At 43.6% G+C, this 20,051-nt stretch overlaps 1 protein-coding gene across 1 annotated transcript in view; it reads left to right on the top strand.

Annotated features, from left to right (window-relative positions):
* The window catches only part of LOC149289518 (phosphatidylinositol 3-kinase regulatory subunit beta-like), a 42,819-nt gene that overhangs the window by 14,342 nt on the left and 8,426 nt on the right, over positions 1–20,051 (top strand). Inside the window, exons 9-14 of the mRNA XM_089490490.1 lie at positions 3,214–3,394; positions 3,484–3,609; positions 3,686–3,828; positions 14,110–14,286; positions 14,690–14,761; positions 15,340–15,510. Of these exons, the coding sequence (XP_089346616.1) occupies positions 3,260–3,394; positions 3,484–3,609; positions 3,686–3,828; positions 14,110–14,286; positions 14,690–14,761; positions 15,340–15,510 (824 nt within the window). The 5' untranslated portion in view covers positions 3,214–3,259. The remainder of the gene's footprint in view (positions 1–3,213; positions 3,395–3,483; positions 3,610–3,685; positions 3,829–14,109; positions 14,287–14,689; positions 14,762–15,339; positions 15,511–20,051) is intronic.

Raw genomic sequence — 20,051 nt, forward strand, 5'->3', positions numbered from 1 at the left:
TACATTAGTCATCTACCATTTTGTTTCTAGGGGATTTTCGGGTTGTGGGTCTTCTTTTCCTCACTAGACCCTTGTACTTTAGGGTGTAGGCATTAGATGTTCTTGTTTTCAAACCAGTAACAGTCTATGTAGAGCTGGCCCTTTTATTAGGCAGTCTTTCTTCTTATCTCCACCCATGTGGGTGTCGAGCAACTTGGAGTTTATTTGCTTGTGCACATATGTTAAGTTTATGTGAAGCTCCAGTCTGAGTAGGGCCTTCATCTCCACCTGTTACTGTAAGTTTTTATGTGACACATCACTTGCACAACACTCAGAATATTATTACAATTTATATACCGCCACCATACTCCAGTTTGGCAATGGTAAGCCAAGCTGCTTCCTTTGGGACCCATAAGAGATATTTAGCATTGTATGGATCTTTCTGGAGTTTCGTATGACTAAGAGGCCTGGCCATTTAATTTTAATGTGTTTGTAATCCAGAATGTGCACTGAGCAGTCTGTGGGGGATAAACCTCATGAAGAGGAAAGGTCTAAAACAGGCTAGCACCTCCTGAGTTCTTTAAAAGTCTGCTTTTCCAGACTTCAGCCCAACCTTAAAGTAACTCCCGTGGTACAACCATCTTATGTGCAAGTCTGGTAGTTGGGAGTTTGAACTGGAGGACCTGAACTATGAAGAAGTATCTTCGTATGAATAACAGGTAGATAATACTTCCTTAATTTATGCAGGAGAGAGAGAGAGAGACACACCTGTGTCAGAATTTACAGAATGTCGATCAACTCAGACAAGGTTCTGTATGTATGCATTGGAGACCATAGACCCAAAGGTCCCTGTTACGATTATTATTACTGCTACAATCTCTACACAAATAAAAGGTTTATTATTGCCATTTAAAGGGGGTAATGAGCGTGCAGGATAGTGTTGTGTGTTGGTAGTATAGCTACCTACCTACTACTATAGGTCATAAATGTTGTCTGCTGGGGTTTGGGGGCTGCTGGATTTTCCATCAGAGAAGCGGAACAGGTGATAAGATAGAAGAGAGATGGAAAAACTGATTCTGGCGCATAAACTAGTTATTATTGATTTTATATAACATCATATTCCACAGCACAGTGACCGTATCCACATACACTTGTCTGAAGTTTCTTCCTATTGCTCTTCCATTGGTACAGAATATTGCCCATTTCCAATTTGAAGCCTTTGTTTTGGTCTTGCCTTAGTCCCACGGACCTTTACATAGGTGCTCACCACAGTTACCCTTTTGCCCAACATAAGCAGTATGGTGGTTATTCGTATCTGGGCAGATGTTTTTTTGAAGGCTTGTTTGTGGGCTTTGCTCCTAAGACAACTGTAGTTTACACTCTGACTCGTGCAGAGCCAGGGGTAGGTTTTCAACTGGAAAAAGTTTGAGTAACCCTTCTGAACAAAGCTGTTCCAGGGCCAATTATAGATTTGTAGATTTGTGGTTCATTGGCTAAGTCCACCATTACATTACATTTTAGAGCTATCAGACTAAAGTGGTGTTGACTCCTTCAGTCCAAATATGTCCAACTGTGCCCAATCCAAATCCTCGTCTGAGTGGTGGGCTGTATTTGACAAACTGCAGGTGGAGAGAAACTTGGTTAAATCCACAGCGGTTAGCTTTTGCATGTACCAGTAGTAATAGTTAAGGTGCACATTTCAAAGATTCCAGTATTCAAGGTATGTGAGCACCATACCAAGGTTCAGATTGATTGGGTCTACCTGGTAAAAGAACACTTTAAACAGGATATAGCCCTAAGAATTAATTTAAGAACTTAACAAATTTTAGCTTCTCTTCTGTCTTTACGCATTTGGGGTGTTAAGAGTGTTATGGCAGATCTCCTGCAGAATGGCTGTTCATCATGGAGAATGGCACCCTTTAGCCAGAGGATAAGTGATGTTCACCAAATCTGGAAGTAATAACCATAACCCAGCTGTAAGCACTTACCTCAGTGCTTAGGGGGATGCAGACCTGCTCCTGGTCCTCTCTGCCTTCCTTGCCACCCTCTGGATCTTCGGAGGTAACAGGGAGTACCAAAGCTCACCCGCTACCTCCTCTGCTATGCCGTGCTTGCAGCAGACTACTACTAGGCATAACAAGCTATGTGTGATCACATGCACCAGCTCGCGAGTCACATCAGACAACCCTGCATGACCTCAATGCATTCTGATTTTGCCTTCTCTATTTCGTGCTACGTAGACTATTTAAGGACCAGAACTTCACTTTAGGACTGCACTTTGTTGCTGTAGCATCGTTGCATTCCTGAGAGTATTGTTTACAATCTTCTCACCCGGCTTGTTACTTGGACCCTGATTTTGTATCCTGATTTGGTGTGACGTCTTCTGTATTGGTTTTTGGCCTGGCTTGCCGTTTGACTACTCTTGCAGCTCTGAGTTTTGGATTTTATGACTATTGAACGCCCTGTCTATCAGTTCTGGCACCTACCTACCTGTATCAAGGGGCTTTACCTATTCTTTTTCCTGCAGCCAAGATACCAGCATCTGGAAGTGGATGCCCTCACACAAAAATGTATTTTCTTCTGTGTATACACTCACTGGCTACTTTATTAGGTACAACTGTTCAATTGCTTGTTAACACAAATAGCCAATCAGCCAATCACATGGCAGCAACCAAATGCATGTAGACGTGGTCAAGACAACTTGCTGAAGTTCAAACCGAGCATCAGAATGGGGAAGAAAGGGGAATTAAGTGACTTTGAACGTGGCATGGTTGCTCAAATTGTAGCTAATCGAACCATACAAGGGCTACCTTGGGCAAAGCGTTCACAGTGCAACGACTTTCTTGGACTCTGGAAAGGTGTTTTGATGACAAGTCCGTTAACTGGGTAAAGCGGTTCAGACTAATCTGTTGACAAATGGAGTGTATCAAATTGTACAATTGTTAGAATGGAGTGAGATTATGGAATGATTTTATTTTAGTTCTGAAATGTAGTACTTCTGTAGTCTTCCTATAACAATACATCATAGTTACACCAAAATAGTGTCTGGGTGATGATGTACACTGTATATTGGTAGAGGCAGATCTTTTAGAAAAAGTTCACTATGGCTTGATTCACAATTATTTGTGCAAGAACCTGTTGAAAATTACCATGTTAGTGAACAGTGTGGGTTTTCATTACCTGTATTTGACCAGAGTAATCTACAGATATGTTATGTCTCTTCTCAACCCTTAGGAAAGGTGGAAACAACAAGCTGATCAAGATATTCCATCGTGATGGCATGTATGGTTTCTCTGACCCTCTCACCTTTACATCAGTGGTGGCACTAATTGCTCACTACCGGCATGAGTCTCTAGCCCAGTACAATGCCAAATTGGACACCAAGCTACTTTATCCAATGTCTAAATACCAGCAAGTAATTGGTTTTTTTTTTCTTGCTGAAGGATATTGCTCAGAATGCTGTAATTCAACAACCTCTCACAAATATAAAATGTACCATTTTAGGACCAGATTGTGAAGGAGGACAGCGTTGAGGCAGTTGGTGAGCAGTTGAAGCTTTATAACCAGCAGTACAGAGATAAGAGTCGGGAGTTTGATACATTGTATGAGGAATACACCAGGACAACTCAGGTAGTAATATGAGCCTTTCTCCCCAGCTAGATATGATGCTTTCCAGGTCTAACTTTTTGCCCTTTCTACGCATCAGGAGCTACAGATGAAGCGAACAGCCATAGAGGCCTTCAAAGAAACAATAAAAATCTTTGAAGAACAGTGTCAGACACAGGAGAGATGTAGCAAAGAATACATTGAGAAGTGCCGAAGAGAGGGTAACAATAAGGAGATTGAAAGGTGAGAGTGTGGCGGATTGTTCATTTGTTCAATGTTACGTTGATGGAGGCTGGTGATGTGTGTGATTTTAACCAGGTGCTTGGTTTTACATTTTTGTAGAAGAATGTGTGACACATACTGGAATTAAATCAGTCACATGCTTCAGCACAAAGCACATTGACATAACTGGAATTATAATCTAACCATATTGACAATATTTTACAGTAAGACCCTTTATGAGCCTTATGGAAATCTTTTTAACAAGGGTCCAAGTTCCACCTTTATCTTAGATTTGCTTTAGCTCATTTTTATTAATGTTGTTTTTTTACAGTGTGAATTTGTTGGTTTCACTTGCATCATGTGATGCCTGTCAGACATCATATGTATGTCAATACAATCTACTTTCTGATTATCTTTTTAACCCAAAAACAATGCCAAGCATCTTATGATACAAATGGAAATATCCCTCTGTCATTAGGGTAGGCCCAAACATTACTTGATTCTGTTCCACCTTAGCTTTCCCCTGCATCTGTATTCTTGTCCTCTTGTCACTTGTTCAGTTGACCATTCATGGAATATTTCCATCTAATCCAGGGGTCTACAAACTGCGGCCCTCCAGCTGTTGCAGGACTACATCTGCCATACTTCTCTGCCACCCACTTAGCTGAAAGAGCATTATGGGAGAGGTAGACATTCAACACATGGTGGGCTACAGTTTGGAGACCCCTGACTAAGATGTTTAAAGTGGGTTTATCTGGCGCTCGTTTATATATGATTGTAAATGGTATGTTGATATCTACTTTTATTGCACAGTGGTTTTGAACTCGTATCTATGGTTTTCAGTAAACAAGGTAAGGAACTGAAGTAAGGCTGCAACTTACAATTATTTTCATTATCGATTAGTTGGCTGATTATTTGTTCGATTAATCAGATAAAAAACAATATGCACATGTTTATTTAAAATCATTTAATGAACAAACTGGGTGTTAAAAACAAATATCAGAATAAAAAACTTAAAATTAACGTACTCTGTACACACAACACTTTTTTTATCTCTTTATCACAATGGCATTTCTCTAATCACCTTCTTATTTTACTGATAATAATAAAAGCTATATCTTAACCCCTTGATGACAATTGACGTCACGTGAAAACAAAAGGTTAATGACAATTGACGCGTCAGGACATTCAAGACTTAAAATGGGTTCATAAAGCACAATCTATGTTCGCTTTCTGCACCCAACCGGTGTTGCTGTAATGCCTCGATGTTGAAGAATTCAGCAACACTGAGATCAGCAACAGGGGTCATGTCTGGCCCCTCCCTCGGCGGACACCCATTTTAAGAGTTTAGGAGGCGATAAATGATCGCCTCCTAAACTTCAGTGGTGTCCCTGAAATGCCTTGATAGCGAGGCATTCAGCGACATCGAACACCCACCCCAGGACACACTGTGACCGCTCCGGAGAAAGGTCACAACTGCCACTGCAAGTGATTTTGCCACTCGCAAGATTGCAGCGCGTCCTGCAAACTAAATTAATTCGTTGAAAAGAGTTCCTAGGAGGGTCTTTCCAGACCCTGAATGGGGTAAATTGAATTGGCCGGGATTCAACAATGTCCCAATTAACACATGGAGAAGGATGACCACGTGTCTGATTTCCAATTTGAAAAATGCACGCGTCCCAAATGTGGCATTTTAGCCCCCAAACAACCCGACAAACCCATACTTGTAGAGTATCACTGTACTCACAAGATGTTGCTGAACATATATTGGAGTGTTGTGTGACAGTGGCATATACTAGGACCTGTAAATTCATACCTAAAGTACAATGTGTGTGGGAAAAAATACACACAAAAACACTACTGCAAACTTTGACAAAGGCTGGTGGTAGAATTAGTGCATGGAGAGTTAAAATACCCTGTGGTTTCTAGTTCTCAAAAATATATGGTTTTATAGGGTGCACTGAATTGGCCAGGCTCAAAGATGTACCAAATAGGGCATGGGCGGTGGATCACCAAATAAAGTTCAACATTGAAAAATGTGCATGCCTCAAATGTGGCCTTTTTGCCCCAAAACAGCCAGGCAAACACATGCATGGATGGTATCACTGTACTCAGGAGATGTTGCTGAACATATATAGGGGTGTGACAGTGACATATACCAGGACCTGGTAATTCATATATGAAGTAAAATGTGTGTGGGGAAAAAAAAAAACGCAAAAAAAATTACTACCACAAAGTTTGATAAAGACTGGTGGTAGAATTATTGCAGTTAAAATAGTTAAAATACTAGCATTTGAAATACCCTTGGATGTCTAGTCTTCATAAATATATGGTTTGATGGGGTAAATTGCATTGACTAGCTTCAAAGATACCCGAAATAGCACATGGGGGAAGAATTACCAGAAAATTTTTTTTTTTAGTAAATGATATGATACAATCAAAATAATGTCATCTAAATAAGCCTGTCTTGTCCTGAAAAAAAAATAGAACTTGTGTGGGTTCAGTAAACGGGAAAGAAGAAAATTACAGCTAAACATGAGCACTGCAGAAATGGTAGAACAGCCATTGTCATGAAGGGTACAAAAAATAAAATCAGCCATTGTCACAGGGGGTTAAAAGAACCCAAACACTATTTCTCAAACTAGATTTTAATACCAAAAAAAAATATTAATTCACATGTAAACGTTTTCATATTTTTTATAAAAACTATAATTGAGAAAAATGCATTTCTTGTTTTTATTTTCCTTTATTTGCCAACCTGCCCCTCAGTTATCCACATCTGACCCCAGGCTTGCCCCCCTGACATGTCTTATACCCCCATATGCCACTTTGCCCTCCTGATGTCTTATACCCCTATATGCCACTCTGCCCTCCAGATATGCCTTATACCCCCAGATATGCCACTGTGCCCCTGAAATGCCTTATACCCCCAGATTTGCAACTCTGCTTCCCCTTTACCGACTTGTCCCCCGTGCTCCAGACTCCCTGGTGTCTAGTGGGGGCAGCCGGTGAACGTCTGTGCAACGTGCGTAGACAAACCTCTGCTGCTGGCTGGCACTTTCGCTGGAGCTGCTATGACTGAGCACCAGAACTTCGTCACGCCAGTGCTGCATCATACAATCCCCAGCGGAAGTGGCGATCAGTAGCAGAGGTTGTCTGCGCAGATGCCCACCGGCTGCTAGAGAGCAAGATCCAGGTCCCCTGCTGCGCTGTGGAGGATACGCCTCTCTGGCAGCCAGACAACCAGTGCTACTACCCTCCACTTCCATTTGGGGCTTCTATGATGGAACACCGGAAGGTCATGTCACACTGGCACTCCATCATGGAAGCCCCGGCAGAAGTGGAGGGTAGTAGCGGAGGTTGTCTGCACGAATCGCACAGACACCCAACTGGCTGCCAAAGAGGAGGAACCAGGTCTCCTGCAGGGCTGCGGGGGATCTGGAACTTAGTGCTATAGTCCAACATCTATTTGAGGTCGGATTATGAAATGAGGGGTATTTTTCAGAGCATTTGCTCTGAAAAAATCCTCATCTTATATTTGATAAAATGAGTTCAACTAATCGATTAATGGAAATCGTTGACAATGATTTTCATTAGCGATTAAAGACTCTATCGATTTAGTTGTTGCAGGTTGTAGCCACCGTATGTTTTACCAGTGTATGGAAGAGTTGACGTAAGATTCAAAGAATTAGACATTTTTAGTGCTGCAACTAAATTATTTTCATAATCTATTAGTTAGCCGATTAGTTTTTCTATTAAATCAGATTTTAAAAAATGCAGTCTTTCGATTATTTGAAATAATTTTAAGAGGGGAGTGGTAAAGTTAAGATGGCAACTGGGGATCGGATCAGACAGAGGGGTGGGAGGGAGTTAGTGATGAGTTGAGAGAGAGAGAGAGAGAGAGAGAGAGAGAGAGTGGCGACCGGATGAGGTAGGAGAGAGGTAGTTTTATTTTTTTTGACCGGAGGGCAGGAGGGGGTTAATGAGGGGCCCAGGGGAGTTAATAATGGGATAAGAGGGAGCAACTGGGGACCAGATTAGACCGAAGGGTGGGAGGGAGTTAATACATACTTCACAGCAGCCTGGCACGTCTTCTCCACTCAGCTCAAAAGTAGCATCAGTCTGATATAAGTTTAACTTTAAAACGATAGTGCGGGCTACACCCAGACCAACTAATGAAGAAAGGTTAGTTAATTTAAATCTGTTTAGTTTAGAAAAGCGGCGCCTCAGAGGGTATATGATAGCATTATATAAATATATTCGGGGCCAATACAAACCATTGTGTGGAAATCTATTCGTAAACAGGACTATGCATAGGACACGTGGTCACGCATTTAGACTGGAAGAAAGGATGTTTAATTTAAGGCGAAGGAAAGGGTTTTTTTTACAGTTAGGACAATAAGGATGTGGAATTCTCTGCCTGCAGGGGTAGTTTGATCAGAGTCTATACAGACATTTAAAACAACAATTGGATGTATACTTGCAAAAATATAATATTCAGGGATATACATTTTTAATTATAGGGAAACAGCTTTTTGATCCAAGGAGAGATCTGGCTGCCATTCTGGAGTCGAGAAGGAATTTTTTTCCTAGTTTGTGCAAAAGAGCCACAACTGGGTTTTTTTTGCCTTCCTTTGGATCAACAGCAAGGAAAAAACAGATATGGGAAAATCTGGACTTGATGGACGCATGTCTTTTTCCAGCCTAACTATGTAATCGAACAACCAACTAATACATAACGAAAATCGTTGACAACTATTTTCATTATCGATTTAGACAATTAGTCATTTCAGCCCTAAAGTTATGACTAGGGAAGTGGTGTCAAGAACAAGCGTTTAGCTTTATTTAACACACTAGTCTTATTTGGAGTAAAATGAACTGTGTGTGTGTGTGTGTGTGTGTGTATATATATATATATATATACCGTATTGGCTCAAATATAGGCCGCACTTTTTCCCCCCACTTTAAGTCTTTAAAGTGGGGGTGCGGCCTATATTCGGGGTCTAGCGCCCGACGGCCGGGACATGCAGTCCCGGGCGCCGGGCAGGCAGCCGGGTTAGGATACAGATCACCCGCAGCGGTGCAGGGGACCTGCATCCTACTCCCCCGATACTCTGCTCCTGTAAGTCGGGGGGGCAGAGGAGGACAGTGGCAGCATATCTCGGGGGGGGGGGGGCAGTGATAGCATTTCTCGGGGAGGGAGGAGGACAGTGGCAGCATATCTCGGGGGGGGGGACAGTGATAGCATTTCTTGGGGAGGGAGGAGGACAGTGGCAGCATTTCTCGGGGAGGGGGGGACAGTGATAGCATTTCTCAGGGAGGGAGGAGGACAGTGGCAGCATATCTCGGGGGGGGGGAGGACAGTGATAGCATTTCTCAGGGAGGGAGGAGGACAGTGGCAGCATATCTCGGGGGGTGGACAGTGATAGCATTTCTCGGGGAGGGAGGAGGACAGTGGCAGCATATCTTGGGGGGAGGAGGACAGTGGTAGCATATCTCTGGGGGAGGAGGACAGTGGCAGCATATCTCGGGGGGGGGGGGGAAGACAGAGTGGCAGCATGTTTTTTTGGTGCTTTTTTAAAGAAAAAAACTTTCTTTAAAAAAGCACCAAACTTTTAGGGTGCGGCCTATATCCGAGCCAATACGGTGTGTATATATATGTATATATATATGTATATGTATATATATATATATATATATATATATATATATATATATATATATATATATATATTGTGAGACTGTGAACCCCAGGGAGATGATTAGCATGGCATCTGAGTACAGCTGCTATGCAGATTACACATATGGGTCCCTGGGGTGGAGCAATTGGAGAGCAGGGTGGGCCAGTGCTCCGTTTCCCTATTTTGTGGAAATTCCATGCCGGGTTTTCCAGGAGGCAAGAAGTCTGCAGGATCCGGTCCAGGATTCCTATGGGGCTGGCGTCAGGCACAGGTGCTGGGCATTAAAAACCCCTGGAGCCTGAGACTCAGAGAGACTGTTGGGGGAAGAGGAAGTTCCCTGCACTCCCAGGGCAAGGAGAGGCCCTGAACAAGACAATCCCTGAGCCAAGTGAGGCAATACCTGCCTGGACATTTTGTGTGCTGTCTGGGGGAGGTTTTCCAGAGCCTGGCGTAGCTGGGTCTGGCTGGGAGGTTGAGGTAGTGGGTGATTAGGCCGGTCAGTTTAGACCAGCATAGTTAAGTTAGAGAGGGCTCCAATTGGGAGCTAGGTTTTCTTTTTATGATTTGGTTTTTGGGGTTTAAGTGGTTAAAATAAAGCGCTGTTTTGTTTAAAGCTGCTGTTCCTGACTCTGATTGCCCTAGAGGACTGTGCTTAGGACCCCTAAAAGTGACATGTATGGCCCTCATGCTATAGGGTTTGTCACAATATATATATATATATATATATAATTAAAAAAAAAATATATGTATATTATTATATATTAAGTGGTTCAGTGGTTTTAGAACAGGTATTTAAACTAGCTGAACCAATGGGGCCCTACAGCACGTATAAATTAAGTCAATATAAATCTGTGACACATAGGTTGAAAAACAGTAGACTTAGAGCAGTTTAGGATATACAGCATTGGTAACTAGTGAGAATGTGGATTTGGTGGTGGTTACTGAGACCTGATACAATGAGCAAAACGATTGGGATGTTGTCACACCAAGATATTAAGTTACATTACATTTATTTATAAAGCGCCGGCAGATTTTGCGGCGCTGTTAGTGAGAACTATTTCACATACGAAAACACATACAATAACAAACTGGTGCAAAGGAGAGGAGGGCCCTGCTCTTGCAAGCTTACAATCTAGTCGGTGGTTGAGGGGGAAGTGAGACAATAGGAAAGGACTGCTTGGATGGGGATGAGTTGATCTGGTTCCAATGATGTGTTGAAGCTGTTGATTGTTCAGATGGCTTGATTTATGATGGTTAGGAGTACTGGGAAGGAGTGTTGTACGCTTTCCTGAACAGGTGGGTTTTCAGAGAGGATTTGAAAGTTGCGTATGAGGCAGAAAGATGCTGATGTGATTTCGAATGTCACTGTAGGATAGCTTTTGGGCTCCAGTGATCATCAATCAGTATAGTTTAATACAGTATAATGACAACATTTTGGAGGGATGCAATGCAACCTAAGGTATTTAAATATTTTAGAAACGCTATTTTTTCTAAAATGGAAAGATATGTAGATGAATCTTGTAGGCCTGGACATTTTAAATGGAGTCCAGGAAAAACTGAAATATTTTAGGAGATACTGAAAGCAGCAGGATTTAGATTAAGGACAACTGAAGCAAGTCACATAAATAAGGATAAAGATCTAGCTGACTACCTAAAATACTACTGCTCCAATTTTATAGAGGAAGATGAAGGGAAGGGACCTCAATTAGAAAGTAGGACCAGGCAAACATGTAAAGCATGAAGTTCAACTTGAACTCATCAAAGTGAAAATGGACAAGTCCATAGGGATATATCCAAAGCTATTGAAAGTCATTGCCAGACTTATTTAGCTAGTCCCTATTGACAAGTTGCTGGTTATGGCACTATTTGGCAAAAAATGTTGCAGGGAAGACTCTTACAGACCAGTAGGGCTGCAACAACTTATCGATAAAATCGATGATAATCGATAATGAAAATCGTTGCCAACGAATTTCATTATCGATTAGTTGAATCGATTTTTATCGATTAGAAAATGAGGGTTTTTTCAGAGCAAACACTCATTATATAATCGGTTTAAGTGACTCACGGCAGCAGCTCCTACTTACCAGTCCCTCCCTGTAATCACTGTGACAACTGGCCCCGCCCCTTCCTTCTCCAGAACCACATGGCTGTGACACTAATCTAACTAAGTATAAAATTAATATTTGGGCTGCTGAAAGTTAGGGGAGGTGGGGGTTAATTTAGGGGCAGTTATGGTTATTGGGGTGTTTAGGGTTAATTTAGGGGCAGCTATGGTTAATGGGGTGTTTAGGGTTAATTTAGGAGCAGCTGTGGTTAATGGGGTGTTTTTGGTTAATTTGAGGCAGTTGTGGTTAATGGGGTGTTTAGGGTTAATTTAGGGGATGCTGTGGTTGATGGGGTCTTTAGGGTTAATTTAGGGGATGCTGTGGTTAATGGGGTGTTTAGGGTTAATTTAGGGGTAGTTATGGTTAATGGGGTGTTTAGGGTTAATTTAATGCTGAGAAATGAGGGTTAATTTAATAAAGTTAACTTAAGGTGCAGTTAGAGATAAAGGGGCGCAAACTAAGGGGAATCTAAACCCTGGGGGCAGTGAAGATTAACCCACTATTTATTTATGAAAGTATGGTGTCAGTGTGATGCGAATGGAGTGGAGTGGCACATGTGGGGAGGGCAGCGTGGCATGTCTGGGGAGGATGGAGTGGTGTATAAGGCGTATCAGGCACAGTGGCATGTCTGGGAGGCAGCGTGGCAATCCTGGGCTCAAATGTGCATAAATTGGGGGGGGCTGGTTGGGAAATAAAGACAAGAAATGCATTTTATCAAAGTTTTTTTTTTATTCTGCTGTTTGTATTTAACATTTGTTTATGAAATTATTTTAATTATTATTTACATTTATTTTTTTTATCCGATTAATTAATCGAAAAAATAATCGGCCAACTAATCGATTATGAAAATAATCGTTAGTTGCAGCCCTACAGACCAGTACATGTTACATCAGTAGTTGGGATATTAATGGAAAGTATGCTAAAGGAAAAGATTGTCTGGATGTGAATGGAGCAGTAAGTATAGCCTATCTCAGGGGTGTCCACGTTTTTTTCTGCAGTGGGCCGTATGTATGTGTGCGTGGGCCGCACTCGTTTTTCAATTAGAGAAAATATGGCCTTTTAGCTTTATAATGCATATTAATTTGTGTCCCAAGGGAATCCCCCCCCCCTTTTCCTATAACCCCTATTTTTTTGGTAATACATTTTTTTCCCTGCTGTTCTCAGATGTGACTATCCTCTCCCTGTCAGGAGGAACTCTTCTGTGAGCACGCCCCCTTGAACGTCACATCTTAAAAGGGGCGGGATGAAAAGCTGAGGCACTGCTGCCACTGGGCGGCATGGTGTGTGCACGCCGGCCGCTTTAACTTAGTTTGGCGGCCGGCCATACAGCCGCATGACAGCTGCTTTGAAAGCGCCCTCTGGAGGCGAAGTTCAAAGCAGCCATTGTGCGGCTGCTTTGAATGATGGTCTGCCAGCCTACGGACTGGCTGGTCTCCCGGGAAATCCCGGGGCCAGTCTGGCCCTGCTCACATGGGCCGCACCTTGAAGTCTGACGGGCTGCATTTGGCCCGCGGGGCCGCACGTTGGACGCCCCTGGTCTATCTGGATTATTGGTGTCCGTTATAGAAGTATAAATAAATTTGGTTTGGATGTTAATTGAATGGAAGTTGTAGTTAATGGTGTATATTCAGAGGTAAGTTACTAGTGAGGTACCTTAAGGTTCTGTATTGAGACCCATACCTTTTGCATATGATACAAAGGCCTGCAATAGTGTAGACACCCCTGGTGGAACAAGCCAAATGGTTAGTGATTTGTAAATAAGTGATAAGTAAACTGGAAGAATGGCCGAGAGTGTCAGCTTCAGTTTAATATTGATAAATGTATAATAATGCACTTGTATGTAAAAATGTCATAGCATTGGTCATACTGTTCTGTCAGTTATAATAGAAGAGAGGGAATTATTTAAGCAGGCAATGCAGTATCAGAAAAAGCAAGCAGTGTGATGAGTTGTATAGCTAGGCATCAGTAGCAAAAAGAGGGTGGTGGTTCAGCCACTTTATAGACCTCTGGCCAGACCTCACCTAGAGTTATTGTGTACAGTTCTGGAGTCCCCTTATCCAGAAGGATATTGACATTTTGGAGAGAGTTCTACTTACCTACTGAAATGGTGAATGGTTTGCCGGAACAAAATATCATGAAAGACTAAGAGAGCTCCATATTAAAGGCCTGCAGGAAAGATGAGGTGTGATGGAAACATAAAGGGATTTAACAAAGTACAGGAGGAGAAATATTAGAGACCCTAATCTAAAACTACTACTACTATGTAATGTAAATAGATTTAACTTTACTGAGAGGGTGGTAGATTAATAGAAAAGCCTCCCATCAGTTGTAGAGGCTAATACAGTAAGATAATTTAAACATGCATGGGAATGGCATAACGCTTTCGTGAATCAGACACGATCAAGGACTGAATAAGAGTCTTACTCAGGAAAAATGGGCAGAATAGATGGGTTGAATGGTTCTTACTCGCCATCAAATTCTGTGGTTAACACTCGCTTTTAATCTGATACACACAGGATGTTAATGAACTCTGAGAAGCTCAAGTCTCGGGTAATAGAGATTCACGACAGCAAGATGAAACTGGAGCAAGACCTGAAGAAACAGGCTACAGAGAACAGAGAGATTGACAAGAAAATGAACAGCCTGAAACCTGACCTTATGCAGCTGCGCAAACTGCGTGATCAGTATCTAGTGTATGTACCACAGGAGTCTGAGCTGGCAGTGCCTGTTTTCTTTCTCTAGGAGCATAATTCTGTAATTATCCTACCTTTGCCAAGTCTCATTACTTGTATGCATTTTTTTTTTAAAGTTTCGCTGTTTTACAAGCTTTCAGTGTTGCTCCAAATCCATACTCCCACATCCATGTTCAGTGTGGGTTCTCTTTTCTTTCTCTATTTAAATATAATTTTTGCACTGACCATTGGTGGGATTTTATGTAAAAACATGCTGTATTTACATACTCTCAGTAATCTTGAATGCACACAGTTCCTGTTTCACTGTGTAGCAGCTTGTTACATTATCAATAACACATGCACATACTGCGACCTAATGTACATTGCTTGTAATGACATTGATCTTTTATTCCTCATAATTTAGCTGGCTGCTTGGGAAAGGTGCTCGTCAGAAGGACATTAATGAGTGGCTGGACATGAAGAATGAGCCAGAAGAGTAAGTGTATTAAATGCCACAAATCACAGTACAATCTAGTCATAACCTCTTACCGTCTATCCTCAGATCATGTGTATTAATGCAACGAGCAGATGAGGTAATATGTGTTGAAAGTGTTTGTTTCCCCAGTTTTACATATGGGCTTGACTTAATATTAGTTGTATAAGACACTTATTGTTACATGTGAACAGCACGGTAAGCCATGCTGTCACAACACCCAATGAATGAATACATTCAGTAAAACATTTATTTAAAAAGCTAGTAAATGAAATAGCATTGCATGTTTTTGTACTTAAACAGTATGATCTAATGTATAAGAATACTACACAGGAAATTATACCATTCCTTATATTCTATACCATTTTTTGCATATGAATCACTAAACAGAAACCCAGGTGGCTTCTACGTTTTCTGCCTGTGTTTCTCTAGCAGGAGAGAAGTTGTATGCCGAGTGCATCTGATCTTGTCTTTGAAATAGGAGTAATCGGGGGGGGGGGGCTATTTTTAAACAAAACTGTGTCTGAAGGGCTCATTCCTCCTTTCTGTAAGGCAAAAGCAACTATTTCTGTCTCTTGTAGCCCTTATTCTATTATGGATGATGGGGAGGACCTTCCACACCATGAGGAGCGCACCTGGTACATGGGCAAAATGAAACGCGAGCAGGCAGAGGAAATGTTGGCTGGAAAGGTGGATGGCACGTTCTTGATACGGGAGAGCAGACAAAAAGGCTGTTATGCTTGTTCAGTGGTGTAAGTATAATTACATACTAAGCTGTGATTTCTGTTCTTTCATGATAGATACTTCCACCTGTATCCAGGGCCGTAGGAAGGGTGAGGCGAGAGAGACACTCACCTCTGGCACAGCTGCGAGGGGGCACATAGTCACCCGATCAGCAGCTGCAGGACTAGTTGGGGAGATCACGAATCTTACTGCTTACTTACAGCTTACTGCTGTGGCGCCCACGCATGTATGAGGAAACTCTTTTCCCGTGCAGGGGGGAGCAGGAACGTGGGCGGAGAAAGTTTCCTCATACAGTCGCCACAGCAGTAAGCTGCATAGAGGTCTGCACGGCCGGCCCCTGGACCAGGGAAATCAGCAAGGGGGGTGAGTGAGTGAATGTTAGTGGGTGATTGAATGAATGAAGTACCGTATTTGCTCGATTATAAGACGAGGTTTTTTCCAGAGCAAATGCTCGTCTTATAATCGAGGTCGTCTTCTAATAAGACCTCATTCTGCTGGGGCCGTGCTGCTTACCGGGCTTTGTTCGCGAGCAGCGTCTATGCTACTAGCAGCAGGAGAACAGGAAGCTAGCACAGTCCTCACATAACTCTACCTCCCCCTCCTTGCTCTGGGGGCGGGGCCAGGGAAGTTGCGCGCACAGCTGGGCCCCTGCAGAAGTCTGCGAGTGGGAGATCTGCAGTTCAGGTAAGGGGGTCTGGGAGGGTTTTTGAGTATGTGTGATTAATGGAATGAATGAGTATTTAAATGTTTGTGAATGTGTGTGTATGATAGCATGGATGTGTAAGGGGGTGGTGGTGGTAGCATGGCATAGGGAGGCTGTAATCACACTACTATCATCCCCAGGTTCCAGCATGTACTGGCTGCCTTGGCTTGATAGGAGTGTGATTGCTGTTAGCATATATATATATACCTCCAGAAATGCATTTTAACCCCCTATATGCCACTCAGCCCCATGATATGCCTTTTAACCCCCTATATGCCAGAATGGTATATAGGGGTATAAGGCGTATCATAGGGCAGAGGGGCATATAGGGGGTTAAAAGGCATATCATGGGGCACAGTGGCATATAGGAGGGTAAAAGACATTTCTGGAGGCAGAGTGGCATATAGAGGGTTAAAAGGCACATCATGGGGCAGACTGGCAAATAGGGGGGTATAAGGCATTTCTGGGGGCAGAGTGGCAAGCCTGGGGGCAGATGTGCATAACTGGGGGGCAGGTTGGCAAATAAAAGGAAATAAAATATATTTTTCTCAATCATAGCTTTTATTAAATAAGAAAAAATAGTTTACATGAATTAATATTTACTAGTAAAACTTTTTTCCTATAGGGTAGTCTTATATTCAGGCTTTTTGTTTTTTCCTAAATTAATATTTTGATTTTGGGGGGTCGTCTTATAATCGAGCAAATACAGTAAGTAGTAAGTTAGTGTTTAGGGGCAGACGTGGCACGGGCAGGCTGATTGGGGGTGGCAGAGGTGGCACAGGCAGGCTGATTAGGATGGTAGAAGTGGCACATGCAGGCTGCTAAAAGGGCAGAGTTGGCATATACAGGCTGTTTCAGGAGCAGACTTGGCACAAACATGCTTTTTCCAGGGACAGGCTGCTTCAGGGGCAGCGTTGGCGCAGGCAGGCTGCTTTAGGGGCGTGTGTGGGGGTGCCACACACAGGATCCGCCCCAGCTGCCAAATACTCTAGGTATGCCCCTGGATCTCCCTAATCAGCCCAACATTACAGTAGCCATCTAAACGCATGGGCACACTTGGCAGTTGCCCACGTTCTCAGGGCCCCCTGGTGAATCACATTAGCAATTCTATAGGGGAAGGGGCAAGCGGGTCGGTCTTCAGGGGAGTGCCGAAGCAGCTGCAAGATCGTGATCTCCGCAACCAGCCCAGCGCATCAGGCGTCCCTGTGGGCAGTGCACACCCAGTCACCATGAGCGCTGGTCTGAGTAGGAGGTTTCCAAATAGCAGGGCTGGTGGAGGAGATCGCAATCCCCCTCTAACCGGACCAACGTTAGGGAGCACGAGGTCTGGCACTTCAGACCTCGGCATCCATGCTCCCTAATCACTATGCGCCGGCAAATGATGCCAGGCTGTCAGTGCCCCCCTTTCCTGACGATCGGATGTGTGTAATGCCGCTCACCATTATATAAGAAATTCATGGTTGGGCATTCCTTTCTGTTGACACCCACCAGAAGGTCAATGGAGGACAGGGAAGACTTGGCAGGGTCTGTCTTGATCGTGCTGGGATCTGATTGCTCCCCCTGCTGGCTGATCGCGCATATTGCAAGTCAATGAAACAGCTTGCTGAACACATTTCTCCCTCTTTCCACAAAGAGAAAAGTAAAAAAAAATATATAGTGAGCTCAGTGATGTCAGTGTGATGTTACTAAGATGTATAAGTGTTCTCTAAAGGATCTCTATCCATATTGCACAGAGTGCAAAATAATACAAAAAATTAAAAAGCTCTGAGATCCCATTGCCCTAGCACTACATGTAGTAAGCAAAAAAACCAAAACATCCCATCCGTTCACTCCGATCGCTTAAGCCAGAAGTATTAAAAATACTACTATATAGGGTACAATGTAAGGGATGGATCCGCCCCTCTAGAACACTACAAAATATGTATGTGGGTATATCTGTATTCAGGGAATATTGCCAAACATAAATTGGGTCATTGTTAATCATTAGCAACTACACTATTCTTTACTCTAATTTATTTTAGTATAGGTTTTATGTATTTCTAAACAAAAAACACTATGTCTGAAAATAGAGGATATATCAAACATGGAAAAGGGAAATCTTGTTTACACCAACATATGGAAGAAAATTGCATATTTCAAATGCTAATATTTAAACTTTTTCCTTGTCTGTGTTTTTGGGACGATACAGCACTAATTTTAGCACTTGCTCATAAAAATAAACCTCTCATATTTTACTTATCACATTGTGAGAAAAAAAAAAAACAGCTGGGCTTCATTGACTTGCGTGGTTGAATGCGTACTGCAGTACCTAGAAAGGCCATCCTGGAAACTGTTTTTTTTGCCTTTTTGAGGCAAAATCTCTCCGCCCTAGGAAGGGTTTTCGGTGTCACCGAGTGCCTTTGCTGCAGATTTCGGTGTTGCTAAATCCCTCGACGTCAGTTTAAATAAGAAAGTAAACTGATTTTTTGCATGATGTGGTCATTGGTCATTAAAAAAAACAAAAGGGGGGCGTGTCTGGCCACCGAGGAAGATGGCCGCATGAGCTAGTTGCTCCGCCGCTGCTCGCTCGTTCTCCTAAACTCCCTGACCGCTACACTAGCATGGGACGCAATAAGAAGATGGTCTCTGACCCCTCTCCTGCCGTGGATCGTCACCGGTCCTCCTCGGCTTCTCTCCGCGAATATACTCCGGCTGACTTGGCCTCGCAGGCCTCAGGGGACCACGAGGCTGCATCTCCAGCCAGCTCTTCCTCCGCGGAGGAATCGGCTTCCATCTCGCATCCACCTCCATCATCTCACCCTCCGGAGGTTGTGCAGCTATTCTCCTCGGCACCATGGAAGGCTGACTTCTCTCTTCTCATCGCCGAGCTCAAGCAGGTGGTCCGCGACGAAGTCTCGGCCTTGCGCACGGATCTCTCCGCTTTGGAACAGAGGGTCCTGACCTTGGAGGACTCGGCGACTCAGCAGAAACTTGCCGTCGCGTCCACTCAACGACTTGATGACTGCCACGCGACTTACCTCAGAGAGCTGCATCGGCGGGTCGAGGACATCGATAATCGTAGCCGGAGGCAGAACGTTCGGGTCCGGGGGGTCCCAGAATCGGATGCGCCGGAGGACGTCATCGGCCTGCTCAGAAAGATCTTCAACGGCCTCCTGGACCGCCCGTTGGAAACCCACGTGCCTGCAGATAGGGCTCATCGCGCTCGTCGCCCCCGTGGAGAGCCGGGGTCCCCTCCTAGGGACATAATTTGCCATCTGACTGACTTCCGCCTCAAGGAATCCATCATGGCCCGCGCCAGGGAGGTTGGTGAGTGGTCCTTTCATGGACACCCGGTTTCCTTTTACCAGGACCTCTCTGACCTGACGCTCCGGGCGAGGCGGGCTCTTCGTCCCCTACTATCGGAGTTACGGCGGCTCCGCATACCATACCGCTGGGGTTACCCATTCGCCTTGGTCGTCAGACATGCCAACCGGTCCCTGACTATCCGTTACCACCACGATATCCCGGAGGTGCTGCGGTTCTTGGCCTTGCCGGACCTCCAGATCCCTGACTGGGTGGATTTATCTGCGGCTCCTGGCCGTCCCACTGGTCCTCCACCCAGGCCTCGTAGACTTCGGCGCCCTGACACGCGACGGAGCTCTCCGCTTGATCCTCCTGCCTTATTGGCCTCTCGACGTATAGGCCCGATAGAGGAGTAGAAGACTTTGCACCGCACTCACTACCTGCCTGTCGTGGCAATTTATTTTTGTTTATTTACTTAGACTAGACTGTCCTGTTTACCCCTTTTATTTATTTATTTATCCTTTTTTTTTTTTTTTCTTTCTTTCCCCTCTCCCCTTTGTTTTT

The sequence above is a fragment of the Sceloporus occidentalis genome, unplaced genomic scaffold, assembly GCF_023333645.1.
Source record: "Sceloporus occidentalis isolate IW3139 unplaced genomic scaffold, rSceOcc1.0.p SCAF_45, whole genome shotgun sequence".
NCBI classification, from domain to species: domain Eukaryota; kingdom Metazoa; phylum Chordata; class Lepidosauria; order Squamata; family Phrynosomatidae; genus Sceloporus; species Sceloporus occidentalis.